The following is a 14,702-nucleotide window of genomic DNA, read 5'->3' as shown; positions in this document are numbered from 1 at the left end:
GTGATCTATTGAAAGTCATCCCTTGAGCCAAGCTTTTCTCTCTCTCCTGCACGTGTGTCCCTCTCTCTTGAGGGAGGGAGCAGGTGGGCACGGCAGAAGGGTGAGCCCTCTGCCCAGGGAGTGGCTCCTGTTGCTGGGCTTCTTCCCCTCCCTTCCAACCCGTGGCCTGGAGAACCAGATGGCCTGGGCGGTGACCGTGGTGAGAGCCCAGCCGCTCGAGGAGGCACCAGATGGCCGGAGACCCCCGCGGGGCTGAGCTGGCTGAACTCGTAGGGAGTCGTAGCAGTGTGTGTGTGGGGCTTAATAGTCAGTAGGGGGTGGGGCTTAGCGATGTGGAACCGTGAGCCGGGCGGGGCCCGTCCGAGGCCCGGGGGAGGACCAGATGGCCCTTCCCAGGCCGGGGGACCAGATGGCCGGAGACCCCCACGGGGCTGAGCTGGCTGAAATTAGCGGGAGTTGTAGCAATGTGTGTGGGGGGCTTAATAGTCAGTAGAGGGCGGGGCTTAATAGTGGGAGCGATGCGGGACCGTGGGCTAATGCTTAATAGTCCGGTCTGCGGAGCTCACTCACAGCCCTTCTCATGGAAGCATGAGCCGGGCAGGATGAGGTAGAATAGTGGTCTGCGGAGCCCTCACTCAGCCCTTCTCATGGAACCATGAGCTGGGCAGGGCCCGTCCGAGGCCCGGGGGAGAACCAGATGGCCCTTCCCAGGCCGGGGGACCAGATGGCCGGAGATCCCGCGGGGCTGAGCTGGCTGAAATTAGCGGGAGTCGTAGCAATGTGTGTGGGGGCTTAATAGTTAGTGTGGGGGGGGGGGGCTTAATAGTCGGATGCCTGGCACTAGTCCCTGGGTGGGTAGGCCCCTGTAACCAGCATGGCTCTGGCCCACTGCCAGTGTCTGGTTCAAGTGTCCTCCCAAATGGCTTAACCAGACCCCAGCATGGCCACTGCCTGTGTCTGCTTTAAAGTGCCCTCCCAAATGGCTTAACCAGGCTCCGTTACTAGTTCCCTCTTCAATGCTTCAAAAATGAGACCGAAGTACCTCTTGCAGTTAAGCAGAGCATGCGCTTATCCAACGTGCACTTAAATGGAGTGCACTGTATATACATGCAATAAAATTTTTAAAAAAGTTCAAACTACATACAAATCATAACATTTAAAAAAAATCAACCCATACTCAGCAAATAAAACAGGACAATACAAAAAAAAAAAAAAATTCTGCCAGCAAGTGCCTAAACGCAGCCTAGCACAACTGTCTTTTAATAAAAGAAGTATTCAGCACTCTGTTCTCTTTTTTTTTTTTTTTACATTTGTACCCCGTGCTTTCCCACTCATGGCTTACATGGGGCAATGGAGGGTTAAGTGACTTGCCCAGAATCACAAGGAGCTGCCTGTGCCTGAAGTGGGAATCAAACTCAGTTCCTCAGGACCAAAGTCCACCACCCTAACCACTAGGCCACTCCTCCACTGTTGCTACTATTTGAGATTCTACACATGGAATGTTGCTATTCCAACATTCCATGTAGAAGTCGGCCCTTGCAGATCACCAATGTGGCCGCGCAGGCTTCTGCTTCTGTGAGTCTGACGTCCTGCACCAGACTCACAGAAGCAGAAGCCTGCGCAGCCTTCTACATGGATGTTGCTAGTGGAATAGCAACATTCCATCTAGAATCTCCAATAATATCTATTTTATTTTTGTTACATTTGTACCCCACGCTTTCCCACTCATGGCAGGCTCAATGCGGTTTACATGGGGCAATGGAGGGTTAAGTGACTTGCCCAGAGTCACAAGGAGCTGCCTGTGCCTGAAGTGAGAATTGAACTCAGTTCCTCAGTTCCCCAGGACCAAAGTCCACCACCCTAACCACTAGGCCACTCCTCCACTTGAAAGCTCAGCTCAGACCTCCAGATAGTTGAAGGCAGCTCTTCTGTCTAAAGTAGGGAACGTAGATGGTCTGAAAAGCTGCTCTACGATATCAACTTGGGAAGAAGTATACTAATAGGATCTCACAAGAATCCAGTTTGCTTACTGCTGAACTCTGTCATGCCCCAATCATGTGACTGTTGCTGCTTAGATGGGACAATGAGTGCATTATAAAATATTTTATGGAGCATATGCCCATTGTCACTTTAACCGTGTTATAGTGCACAGGGTAGAAAGAGCAGGAAGATCAGCCCTATAAATGCTTCAGACCCTGGGGAAATTGTAGATAGTCGATTGGAGAGGACAATATAAACAGGGTGCTAGAAAGCAGAACCCCTTTCTCAAGATACTGGTACTTTTCAGAGCAGAACTAACCGGAGAAGGGGATTTTGTGAAGTCCGTCTGAGTGGAGAGCAGCGCTGCAATGTCATTGTTTCCGGCTTCCAGTGCAATGGACAGAGCCGTGCTACCATCCTGAAACAAGAAGCAGGTGTCAAAAGGCAGCAGCCACCAAGTGATGTATGACAGCAAAACTCAAGGTAATATCACAGAACTTGTGGTACCAATCAGGGCTCGACTCACATTATCTGTCAGGGTGATATCACAGGAGGGCACAACCAGTAGCAGCTTTACAATTGCCACATGCCCATGTTCACAGGCACACATGAGGGCTGTGGAGCCATCATCATCTTGCAGGTTCACATTGGCTGCACAGCTCAGCAGCGCCTTCACAACATCGCTGCGCCCATGACTGACAGCCAGCATTAGAGCTGTCTGACCCGCCTGAATGGGAGAGAAAGAAGGAAGGAAGGGGTGTTAAGACTAACTCAGCACCAGAACCATCAGACTTCCCTCCCCAAACACATATGTTCTTATCACTAACCCATCAGCATCAGTAGGATCACCAGAAACATGAGCAAAACTATTGTGATAGAATGTAGTAGCTAATAAACAAGGTAGGCAATACAATTCCTGCCAACGTCCTCCCGCCTCATCCTTCAGCCCCACCAACAGGATTTCAGTATAGGATAGATACTAGAGCACTGTCACTCCCTTCCTTTAAAGCAAGCTGCAACAGCAGCATCCATAAGCTTAGTGATAGACCTCGGAGCCAGTGCAATAGACCCCTTGCATGGATTTCTATGATAACAGAAATTCAATATAAAGGAAGGGATGTCACAGAACCTGTGACTATGCACCAGATCTGAGACCTTGTAGTAAGCTATTGCTACTGCAGTTGGCTGTGGAGGAAGGCAGCGCCAGCAGGCTCAGGGGAAGCCCCTTAGGAAGAAGCTTCTCATCCACAAACCATTCAATGATTTCTTGGGAGTTAGTGGGAATCATAACTCCCACATAGACCCTTCAATTTTGTTTTGCGTGTGGGTGATTTTCCCCCTTTCTGATGCCCAAATTTTAAATCCAGCCCTGCGTAGGGTCTACATACAAGGCAAGGTGGTAACAACAACCAATATTCTCCTGCTGTCTGGGGTTTGTGGAAAGGGCAGGGCCAGTGACATCCAGTAACAATCAACAGTCTCCTGCTACTCCTCCATAGTGTTACGTAGGGTCTGTGTGCATGGCAAGGTCAGGGATATCCCATAAACCTTTGTACTCCACAGCTGTCTTATCCTTTCACTTAACTATACTTCTAAAACGCTTTTGAGCTGTGGAGATTTCCCTCTGTCTGGTAGCTCTGCTTAAACTCTTAGTCAACTTGTTCTGGTGTCTGGGATGGTGGGGGGGGGGGGGGGGGCTGACCTGGCTGGCTTTAGCGTCGACATTGCCGAGTTTTAGCAGTTTCAGGACAGTCTCCAGGTCACTTTCAGAGTGGAGTGCAGCCAGAGCCGTGAGCATGATTGGGGTGTAGCCTGCCTTGTTCTGTCTGTCCACGTCACAGAAGCCTGGGAAAGGATGGATGTTAAGGGTGAGGCAAGAGCACCAAAGAACTGGGAAATGCAGGCTGTGATTATTTCATGAATAAAGTTAACTCTATGAGAAGGACTAATCTATTACTAGATGAGTGCAAGGTACTCAGGACACCGACAGTAGAGAAAAAGAAAAGCTTGTGAGCGAGGGAAGCCACAGGATACAGAGCATCAGCTGGGGGTAGGAGAGATAAGGAAAGAAGGGCATCAGAGGGAGACGGCCATAAAGCAGCAGTAGTGGCCTTTACCGGTCTCAAGAAGCAGTCTGACAATGGGGAAGCTAGACTGCGAGACGGTATAGTGTAGGGCTGTGTTCCCATTCCCATCCGCCATGTTGACGATGAGTTCCAGCAGCTGTGGGGACATGGCTCTGAAGACGGCCAGGTGATAACGAACCACTTCCGGGTCAGCATCTTTGTGGCGCAGGACCTGCAGCCAGCCTTGCATCACAGAGGAGTATGCGGCTTTCTGTGGAAGAAACACAAAACAATTAGTGCTTCCACACCGTTACAGCTTTGTGGCTTCTTTAAATGAGTAGGAGCAGTACTAAACCCGAATGGATATAAGTATTGCCACACTGGGACAGACCAAAGGTCTATCCAGCCCAGCATCCTGTTTCCAACAGTGGCCAATCCAGGTCGCTGAAGGACACCAATAAAACAGAAGATACAATTTGAGAACTTGTATATTTGTGCTCCAGTAGCTACTCTGTGATCCCCGACTACTCAGAGTGTGGTTGATCCTGCCACTGCCAGAGGGAGTGAATGGCAGATTTCTAAGAGTCTTCATGCCTGCAGACCTAAGGACTTGGACACTATATCATCAGCAACTGACCAACTGCACAGCAAGTTCCAGAGACACTACTAACTTGCAGAGGATGGGGAAATAAACCTTTGTTGGTCAGATAAGACATATTGCTGTTCCTGCTTATCAGAGCTAAGCTTGTATGGGAGGAGAGGGCACTGCAGACATGCACATGATCTAGGGGTGATCTGACCCTCACTGAATGTCCATTAAGCATACCATCTCTGTATCCGTCAGAGCATCGCGGTTCTCCAGATATTTCTGAAGGGACACACAGGCTGATAGCAAGTCTTTGCCGATCTCCACTCTACAGAGAGGAAGGAAATCATCTGATGAGTGACTGAAAATACAACCAGTCAGGCACACAGCACTAAGCAGCTGTGTCAGATAAGATTCTGTATTGGAAGGAGAAGGACAGGGTAAAACTTCCTCCAGCTCAACTGTCTTTGGTCCACACAGACTCCCTGGGTTCTACTTCTACCTATAGTAGTTATACACTTAAGAGTTGGGATCATAGTAAAGGGCAACCTTCTATATTTGCTGATCTTTTTGTGCTGGGCAAGCTAGTGGATCAGATGATTCAAATACCATGTCCAAATGGTACAGCAGACTATTCATCTCCTGGAAAGGTCTAGAGGCCAGTGATAAAGCCTCCAAATTCTGGGATTTCATGGCAGCAAAGTAAGGCAAAGGGACAAAACCCGCTGGATTTCTACCTCCCAGCTCATGCACCCCCCTCACCCTGCTCTGTCCACTGCTTTTACCTCATTCACTCTGGTGGTGCCTGCCCTCTTCTGTAGGGCATATGATATACTCAAAAGAATTCTTCATGAAGCTGAATATATTATACTGTGCTCCTAGATGCTTACCGTCTCTTGCCTTCTTGATCTTCCTTTCCATGTGAGCTTTCTACTGATAGGGATATGGATGAAGATGCTACTGTTGCCTCCGCAGGCAATAAAGATGGGGGCGATGAAGAGAACACGGATGAGAATGTGGATGCTGCTACTGCAGGTGATATAGACGAGGGTGATGACTGTGTTGCCGATTCAGCTGAGGATGGTTCTGTTATCCTTGCCTCCTCTTTGCTGAGTTCTGTCCTTGTGTGTTGAAGCTTGTTCTCACCTGTTTCCACGGGTGCCAGTAGAAGACCCTCACTGGCCTCATGGTATTCACTCTCTGTGCTATCGTTGTCAGAAACGTTCTCCAGCGTGCTAGAGTTCTCAGAAGATGTGGATTCGTACCTGGAAGGGAGAGGATGGGGTAAGCTGGTTGTGGATATTATAGTGTGCCCTGTGGATTGCCTACTGTGGCACCAGGGGCCATCAAACATATAAACGGCGAGTGACCGTACTCACTCGCAAATGCGCAGTAGAGACTTCCCTCTCTGCCCCGCCCCCACGTCAATATGTGATGACGGGGGCGGGACAGAGAGGGAAGTCTCTACTGGCATGCTGCAGACGTCGGAACCACTCCCCCTCCCCCGGAATCGCCACCACCCCTCCATCTGGCCCGAGCACTGTGAACTTACATCACCACGCAGCAGCAGGCACATCAGCAAAGCTGCCGTCGGGCTTCCTTCTCTGCCTTTGTCCCGCCCTCGCCGACATTACGTCACACGAGGACGGGACACAGGCAGAGAAGGAAGCCTGCCCTGACGGCAGCTTTGCTGATGTGCCTGCTGCTGCGTGCTGATGTAAGTTTACAGTGCTGCTCGGGCCGGGTGGAGGGGCGGTGGCGGCGACTCCGGGGGAGGCAGGGCGGCACTGACCTCAGGGGGGGGGGCTCGGAACCCCCCCATTCCAAAAGTAGCCCGTTTTCACGGGCTCAACGGCTAGTGTTTCTAGAGAGGAGTACTATGTCTACCGCTGCACCAGGTCATGTATTTGATTTGACAGCTACATTTCTGTGAAAACATGCCATTCTATTTTAAGAGGACCAATAATATTGAGAGTCAAGCCTTGTTTTCAGCCAGTTCTAACTCACACCACCACTGACCAGGGCATTTTCAGCAGCTTTGTCCTACCATTAGACAACCATGGTGGACAGTCTGAGACTAACAGGGAAGGTGGTTTCTGTGATTTTAGGCACTCCACACACCCTTGTTACAGATTCAGAATAACAGGAATCACTTTTCAGTACAAGGTTCCATCTTTGTTGTTAGAGATGCAAAACAGTTTTATCTTGGGGCTTACGCATTGGATGGGCAGCCACAAGCCATCCTTCAAACAATGCAGCGTATGGGAATCCACAGGGTGTTACCAATCTGATTATAGCACCGATAGCTTGCAAATGAGCTGAAGTGTTTCTTCCATGACATGGAGAGTCATTGCAGAAAGTCATACAGTACAGCTATGTGCGGACAGTTTTTACCATAAAATTAGCAAGAAAATAAACTGCATAGATGTAGTAAGCTAACGAGAAAATTTCAAAGCATGCAGAACCGATGTGCTAATTAGGAAAGCCTGCCAGACACATGTATACCAAGGTTCAACAGTGAGGGCAGCTTTACTGTGCGCATGTTCAGCCACACACCTGTGCAGGAGCTGGAATGGTGTTCTGCACAGAAATATTAGGGCCTTATAAAAGCCGTGCACATACAATTTTTGCAAGGCTGATATTTCTGTACAGAACAAGATTCCGGTTCATAGACAGATGTGTGCTCAACATGCACACTGAGCTATTACCTCCTGTTCTGTCTTAAATCTATAGGCACTTGTTACGGTCACAGAAAGAGAAAAAAGAAAATCCCCAAAATGACATTACATCCTCTTAACTACCCCTTCTACATCACCTTAGACCTGACAGTAACACATTGCGGCAGAATACTTAAAGGACTCATTACCATGCATTTTAAAATACTGTTGCCTATGTACATCGTGCAAGTTACCCTCTGCTCCCAGTAATGTGCACACACACCTCACAGTAACTATGTGCTGCTGCTGCTGCTCACAGAAGCCTTCCACATTAGCCCCAGGGGCAGCCAGACACAGAAAGGGAGTCATATGTACAAGAAAACACCCCATGTCAGTGTCTGATGACAGAAGACTTACCCTCCATTCACTCCCACAAATTGCAAACCCTTCCTGGTGGCAGGAGAATCTCCACTGTCCTCCATCTTCTTTAAGATGCACTTGATGGCTGCCTGAGATGAGGCTGTAGTGGATAAAAAATGTGTCAGGGACAATTTGGGTATTCATGAGCAATGGGCAGCATTGTTCAAAGCAGAGAATCAGAATCTGCAGCCATGACTGACTTGACTATCCAGTCACTCTGCACCTGGACTAGCTTGCTGCACACCCTGTAACTTGTTTAACTGTACATATCATTTGCCTTCAGTTTAGCCACCCAACTATTTATTCCAATTGACTTTGTACTATCCATTTGTCCCCATCTATATAGCTGCACTTGGCCCTCAGCTACATAGTAACATATTTCATTGTATTGAAGAAACAGTGTTTGTATTATTTCTTTGTTATTTGATTGTTCTAATGTGTGCTAATTAGGTGTTTCATTGGTATTATGCTGACGTATCTAGAGGCCAACCATATTTTGGTTTCGGACTTGGCATTGAAACTGGCCCGAAATCCAAGTTTCAGTTAAAACTGAAACTCCCCACCCCCACTGGCAGGCTGACCACCTGAAGGCCCTCTCCAGGCCTACCTTTAAATGCCCTGGTGGTCTAGTGGCCTCTTCCAGGCAAGATCAATGCCCAGTTGCTCTTCCTCAGCCAAAATGGCTGCCAGGACTTCCTGCTGCAGCCTCACGAAACTGCCATGGCAGGTCCCAGTGGCCATTTTGAGATTCAAACAGGAGGCTGAAGCAGGAAGCCCTTAGCCATCTCTTCTCCAAATTTAAGAGCCCTAACTTCTTTAAGCCTTTCCTAACAGGGAAGTTGATCAATCTCCTGTACCTTTTCTAATTCTTCTATTTTTTTTTTTGAGACGCAGTGATCAGAACTGCACACAGTATTCGGGGTGCGGTCACACCATGGAGTGATACAGAAGCATTATAATATTCTCAGTTTTGTTCTTCATTCCTTTCCTAATAATTCCTAACATTCTATTTGCTCTCTTAGCCACCGCTGCACACTAAGCAGAGGGTTTCAACATATCAACGATGATACCTAGATCCTTTTCCTGGTTGGTGATTCCTAATGTGGAACCTTGCATCACATTGCTATAGTTTGGGTTCCTCTTTCCCACATGGTTCACTTTACATTTGCTCACATTAAACGTCATCTGATGCCTGATATCCCACTCGTAAGGTCCACTTGCAAATTTTCACAATCCTCTTGTGATTTAACAACGTTGAATACCTTTGTGGTCAGCAAACCTAAATCACATCACTCATTATTCCCATTTCTAGATCATTTATGTTAAAGAGTTGAGGTTCCAGCAGAGACTCCTGGGGAATTCCACTATTCACCTTGACATTACATTAAGACATTTAGTCAAGATCGGAAGGCGGGGCTGGTGGTTGGGAGGCGGGGATAGTGCTGGACAGACTTGTACGGTCTGTGCCAGAGCCGGTGGTGGGCAGCGGGACTGATGGTTGGGAGGCCGGGATAGTGCTGGACAGACTTGTACGGTCTGTGCCAGAGCCGGTGGTGGGCAGTGGGACTGGTGGTTGGGAGGCCGGGATAGTGCTGGACAGACTTGTACGGTCTGTGCCAGAGCGGGTGGTTGGGAGGCAGGGCTGGTGGTTGGGAGGTGAGGATAGTGCTAGGCAGACTTGTACGGTCTGTGCCAGAGCCGGTGGCTGGGAGGAGGGGCAGGTGGTTGGGAGGCGGGGATAGTGCTGGGCAGACTTATACGGTCTGTGCCCTGAAGAGCATAGGTACAAATCAAAGTAGGGTATACACAAAAAGCAGCAAATATGAGTTATCTTGTTGGGCAGACTGGATGGACCGTGCAGGTCTTTTTCTGCCGTCATCTACTATGTTATGTTACTATATCCCACACTCACCTCAAGAGTTCAGTGTGGCTTACAAAAATTATGAGACTGAGCATTACATAGGAATTATATTACTGAAATAATAACATAGCCAATTGTTAAAAGTTGTCTATAACAAAATGCTAAAATAGTTAAAACAAACTTCTGAAATAAGTTAGTCTTTAAGAACTTACAAAATCAGATATTGACAATTTAACCCTACTCTGTTTTCTATCTTTTAACTAGTCCTTAATCCATAATAGGACACTGCTTCCTATCCCATGACTTTCTAATTTCTTCAGGAAAGTCCTAATACTGGGATTCAATTTGTCGTTTCGAAGTTTACCTCACTGATTATAGTTATGCTTATATCTGGTCATTTTACTATTGTTATGCTGTTTTATGTTAAGCTGTACCTGCTGTACACCGCCTTGGGTGAATCTCTTCATATAGGTAGTCAATAAATCTCAAATAAATAGATACATACATGACCAAGGCTAAGCTAGCATAATAGAAAGGAAAGGAAAGTTACAGATTTCTTGTTGCTTTACTTAGACTAAAGTTCTTGGGGGTAGGGGACTCATTGCACTTTTATGTACTTTTAGGGGACTCAATTATTTTAAATGCAGCAAACAATTTCTTGCCATATTAGTGATTAATAGTGAGAGTATACACATGCTCCTCTTTTCCTCCTCACCCATTTTATCCTGTGAGCTGGCTGCCTCCCGAGAACCGACTTTTGCAGCTTGAAGGGTGTCCACCTTTGCAGCTGTGCTCAATACCTGTGCGGGCAGGGCTTCTGAAGGAACTGCAGCAGGAAGAGGCAATTCACAGCATTAATACACATGGAAGCTGTCGCAGAGCTAGATGCAAGAGTATTAAAACTCAACTGAAGCTTCTTAAGCTGCGCATCTACAAACATGGAGTGTGGTATGAGAGGCCTCATTTGTGTAATGCACAAAAGATAGGAGCTAAATTACAGAAGGTTTAGGCCAAAAAGTGCAGAAGTTGGATAACTAGGATTGATGAGAGACACAATATTATTCCCCCCCCCCCCTTCGCTCTCTCTCTCTCCCCCCGCAGAAACCTTCCCATCAACCTTTAATATCTCACTCCTGGCTCAGAAGATGATTTTCCACCAGCTCACTGTATGTTTCCCATTGCAGCATAGACAGCGTCATGGCCTGTCAGTAATGTGGGTGGGCATCCCCTTTGATCTCATACAGAGAAACCTCCAGCGTCCCTTCTTGCCCTTCTTTCCTGCTGTATTTTTGAAGATGTTCCTTGTATCCTTCCATACTGTCAGTAAAGTTTTCCTTTTAAATCATTTTAAAGAAACAAAAAGCCTTGGTTTTTTAATATATTTTTTTTAAAGAGGAAATTGTGGTAGCACCAGATACCACAGCAATCACAAGTGAGAGGGATGGAATCTGGACTGTAAGACACAAGCAACATCTTCCTTACAACTAAGAGTCCTTTGTGCTTATCCCAGGCTCTTTGAATTCAAAAACCACCACCTCCTGTGGTGGAGGGAGGGAGGGAGGGAGGGAGGGAGGGGGGAAAGCATTCTATGCATCCATCCTTTTGTGACCCTTGAGGAGTAGAGGAAGCAAAGAGCCCACAGGTACAGGTCATTAGAAGTCCATTAGGTGATAGCGTGCTAATCCAATGCACCCACTCTATATAACCAGTGCTAGGATAACTTAAAACTTTAAGAAAGCAACAGACTCAACAATACTTAATTATGCACTATTCTAAGAAAAATTAAAAACATTATTTATAACAATGACTTTATACATACCAAGATAAATTTTGTATTAAAATTTAGAACGTGATTTGACCGATGAGGCAGGCGAGCCAGGAGTTGAGTGGTTCTTCTGAACTAAGTCACCGCTGAGGTTTTAAGTATAGTTCAGTCTGTTGCTTGCTTAAAGTTTTGAGAGTTATATATTATGATTCGATATTGTGAAAACCCGCTATTATAAATTTTGACCTAGTAATTAGATTTACCCACTCTATATAACATTATTTGAAAAATTTGTATTACATCTTGTTGGGCAGACTGGATGGACCGTGCAGGTCTTTTTCTGCCGTCATCTACTATGTTACTATGTTACTATCACCCAAGAATATATTCCCGGTCAATTGATCAAACACCTGCCAGTCAGACCACAGCTTCCACCCATCACTGTCCTACAGTACTGGTTCCCAAACCTGTCCTGGGAGACTCCCAAGATATCCAAAGCAAAATATGCCAGACAGAATGTGCATATATAAAGGAGGCAGTGCACACAATCTGAATATTCACTGTGGTTAACCTGAAAACCTATCTAGCCAGGGATCACCAGAAACAGGTTTGGGAACCAATATCCTATAGAGATACACTAAAGGGTAAACTAATGAGCAAAAATTCATTACTTGTACCTTGTTGAATGTCCAGGTCTCTATCACTGCTGCCTCCACCCCCCTCTCCTTGGTGCGTGATGCTGATTTTCTTTACTGTATGGTGAACGAGGCTTGTGGTGGGGCTGATGTGAAGTGGGAATGATGTCTGCATCACCTCATCTGTTCTGTACACCATGTATGGCTCCGCTCTGGGGCAGTGGGTGGCTACCTCAACCTCTGATGGGTCTCTTGTCGTCAAGGCCTTTAGGCTGACATAAGGTTCCTTATTTTCCAAGCTCTGAGCCCTCTGGGGTTTGTGGTCCACCCCTGTAGCAGTGCTTGCTGCAATCTCTGGCTCTTTACTGATCTGGACAACTCTCACTGTATCCACTTTGATAGGAACTTCTTGATGCTTCCATACACTACCCATGGAATGTTCTGTCACCCCACCAGTTCCATCATCATTAGGATGGTACCAACTTGATGTCTGGAGTCCGTCAGCAACCTCTTTACTTTGCCTAGACTGACCTGTCCACTTTTCCTGCCCTTCTCCATTTGTCATGCTGCTAGCATCTGCCGTAGATGGCTTGCTGTCCATCACTTGCTGCTCCAACCTCTGCTTAGCTATCTGAAGCTCACTCAGTGCCTTCCTCAGCTGCTTCTCTAGCACAGCTATCTTGGCTGACAGTGTCTGAATGACCTGCTGTTGCTTGTCCATCTCTGCTTGAGTTATCAGGGGTGAGATCCCCAGATCCTGCTCTTTGACTAGGACTCCTATGCTGCTCCTCTCTGGTGGACTTCCTAAGGCTATATCCACCTTCTGTGCATCACTTTTTCCAACCATTATACTTTCCTCTGCTCCAACACCTACTGACTTAGCTTCTTTTTTCTGAACTTGCTGGGGGCTTAGAACTCTGGATCCTTCTGGGTCACTTTCTGGTCCCACTGTTGTTGGCGAAAGCACCTTGTTTCCTCCACAATCTTGGTCTTCTTCTGGAATGTCAATGTACAGCTCTCCTCTAGATCTGGTCTTACCCAGGTGCCCCAAGAACTTTTGGCTCTTCAGCTGGACACTGAGCTGGCGCTTCTCCTCTTGGAGGACAGAAATCTTCACCTGTAGGACTGGGATCATCTTCACCTGTTCCTCCAATTGCCGTAGCTTCTTCAGAGCCACTGCCATCTGCTCACGGACATGTTGCAGATGTACCGGAGCTGGGGACACTGGGGTAGACAGCCCTGAGCTCAGAGGGGTGAACTGGCCTGGAGCCCCAGGCTGGGAACCATTGTGGGAAGACAACTTAGAAAAAGACTGATTCAGGCCAGCTCCTACTAGGGAGCTTGTTGACCCTGACCGACTACCTGCCAAGCTTCCTAAGTTTGTAAATTTTGACTTGCTGCTGTCTCCAGAGTCAACATGGTCTTCCTCCAGCTTCTTTTTGGCATCGAGAAGGGTCTTCTCCACTCTTGCATTGAAACCACTCATAAGGGGAGCTCTGTTCTCCAGCCCATATTGTGGGTAGAAACCCCTCCCACAGTAGGAGAAAGAGGAGTGTCTGCTGTCCATGCTGGCATTGGAGCAAAGAGACTCTGTTGAAGTCCACCAAGAACCGGTGTAGCCATAACCCTTAGGTAGGGAGCTGTACCGTGGCCTCCGGTGAACAGGGATCCGTTTGATTGTGTGGCCCTTTTCAATGTCATCCACATATTTCAGGAAGTCCAGGTCCAAGCGGTATCCATAAGGAGTCTCCACTGAATACTGCAGGTCCTGCTCTTTTCCTTGAAAGGCAGAGGGAGATGTAGGGTTGCATTTTCCTAAAAGTCACAAGCAATGGGATGTCAGGTTGTGCTATTAGTAAGCTAAGAACAGAGAAGTTGAAGTAATAAGCTGTGTTATGTGCTGGAGCCTAAAAAGAAAAATAAGTTATGCCTAATGCTGTAAACAAGTTGTATGCAAATAATGTGCCCAATCATGAAGATCACACTGGTCACCATGAAAACATGTGCAAAGGGGCATATATTAGCAGCAGAATCAATATATATTTTTTCTCATAAAAAGATTGTATTAACACCTGGAGTAGTTGCATATGTATTCATCATGTACATTGGATGGTTGTTTCTGGAATGCCAAATGTACACTATTTCTGCATAACTGTCAAAAAGTGACCAAATTTTAATATATTGTCCTGAATAAATTGCAATAAGCCTATGCTCATGTCAGCCACCTCACGTAAACGAGGTCACCACCTACTAGCAATTGTAATGATATACACAGACGCCATTTTGCTTTAAAAACAAACAGTTACCATGGTTTTTAGTCAGGAGGATTTGATCCTTATTAAAAATGTCTATCTGGAGAAAGATTCTGGTTCTTAGACTAGTGCAAGATTTCCCAGAAAACAGGTGGGAAAAGTGTAGAATGTGATCGCCAGTCAGGAAGCTACAGGGCCTGATTAGTTTGCACTGAAGAAGGTCAACCGAGACTTCTCTTGTACAATTTTCATTTTAGCTTCCACTCATGATTCCCATTCAGTTTTTATAGTTTCTACTGTTTCTTCTCTCTGTATGTATTTGGTCAGGACATGCCTGCCCCCCCCCCCCCTATTTTTTTTTTTTTTTGTTCAGTGGCTTCACCATCATTCCCGTTTTGCTGTGCATCTTCTTGGTTCCCATAACTCTCAGGCTAAACCCACCTTAGCCTAGCTCAGTTGCAAATTCTGAATGTTCCAGTT

General features: G+C 46.8%; 1 protein-coding gene across 2 annotated transcripts in view; it reads right to left on the bottom strand.

Moving 5' to 3' along the window:
• Positions 1 to 14,702, bottom strand: part of KANK2 (KN motif and ankyrin repeat domains 2) — a 61,228-nt gene that overhangs the window by 7,790 nt on the left and 38,736 nt on the right. For both annotated transcript variants that reach the window (XM_030197013.1, XM_030197012.1), the window contains 9 exons: positions 12,013 to 13,785; positions 10,286 to 10,396; positions 7,707 to 7,809; positions 5,523 to 5,897; positions 4,873 to 4,960; positions 4,098 to 4,317; positions 3,683 to 3,825; positions 2,507 to 2,707; positions 2,300 to 2,398 (listed from right to left, as the gene is read on the bottom strand). In XM_030197013.1, the coding sequence (XP_030052873.1) occupies positions 2,300 to 2,398; positions 2,507 to 2,707; positions 3,683 to 3,825; positions 4,098 to 4,317; positions 4,873 to 4,960; positions 5,523 to 5,897; positions 7,707 to 7,809; positions 10,286 to 10,396; positions 12,013 to 13,785 (3,113 nt within the window). The remainder of the gene's footprint in view (positions 1 to 2,299; positions 2,399 to 2,506; positions 2,708 to 3,682; positions 3,826 to 4,097; positions 4,318 to 4,872; positions 4,961 to 5,522; positions 5,898 to 7,706; positions 7,810 to 10,285; positions 10,397 to 12,012; positions 13,786 to 14,702) is intronic.

This window comes from Microcaecilia unicolor, chromosome 3, assembly GCF_901765095.1.
Source record: "Microcaecilia unicolor chromosome 3, aMicUni1.1, whole genome shotgun sequence".
Lineage (NCBI taxonomy): Eukaryota > Metazoa > Chordata > Amphibia > Gymnophiona > Siphonopidae > Microcaecilia > Microcaecilia unicolor.
Note: the sequence above shows the minus strand (reverse complement) of the source record. Positions and strands in the feature narration are given on the sequence as shown.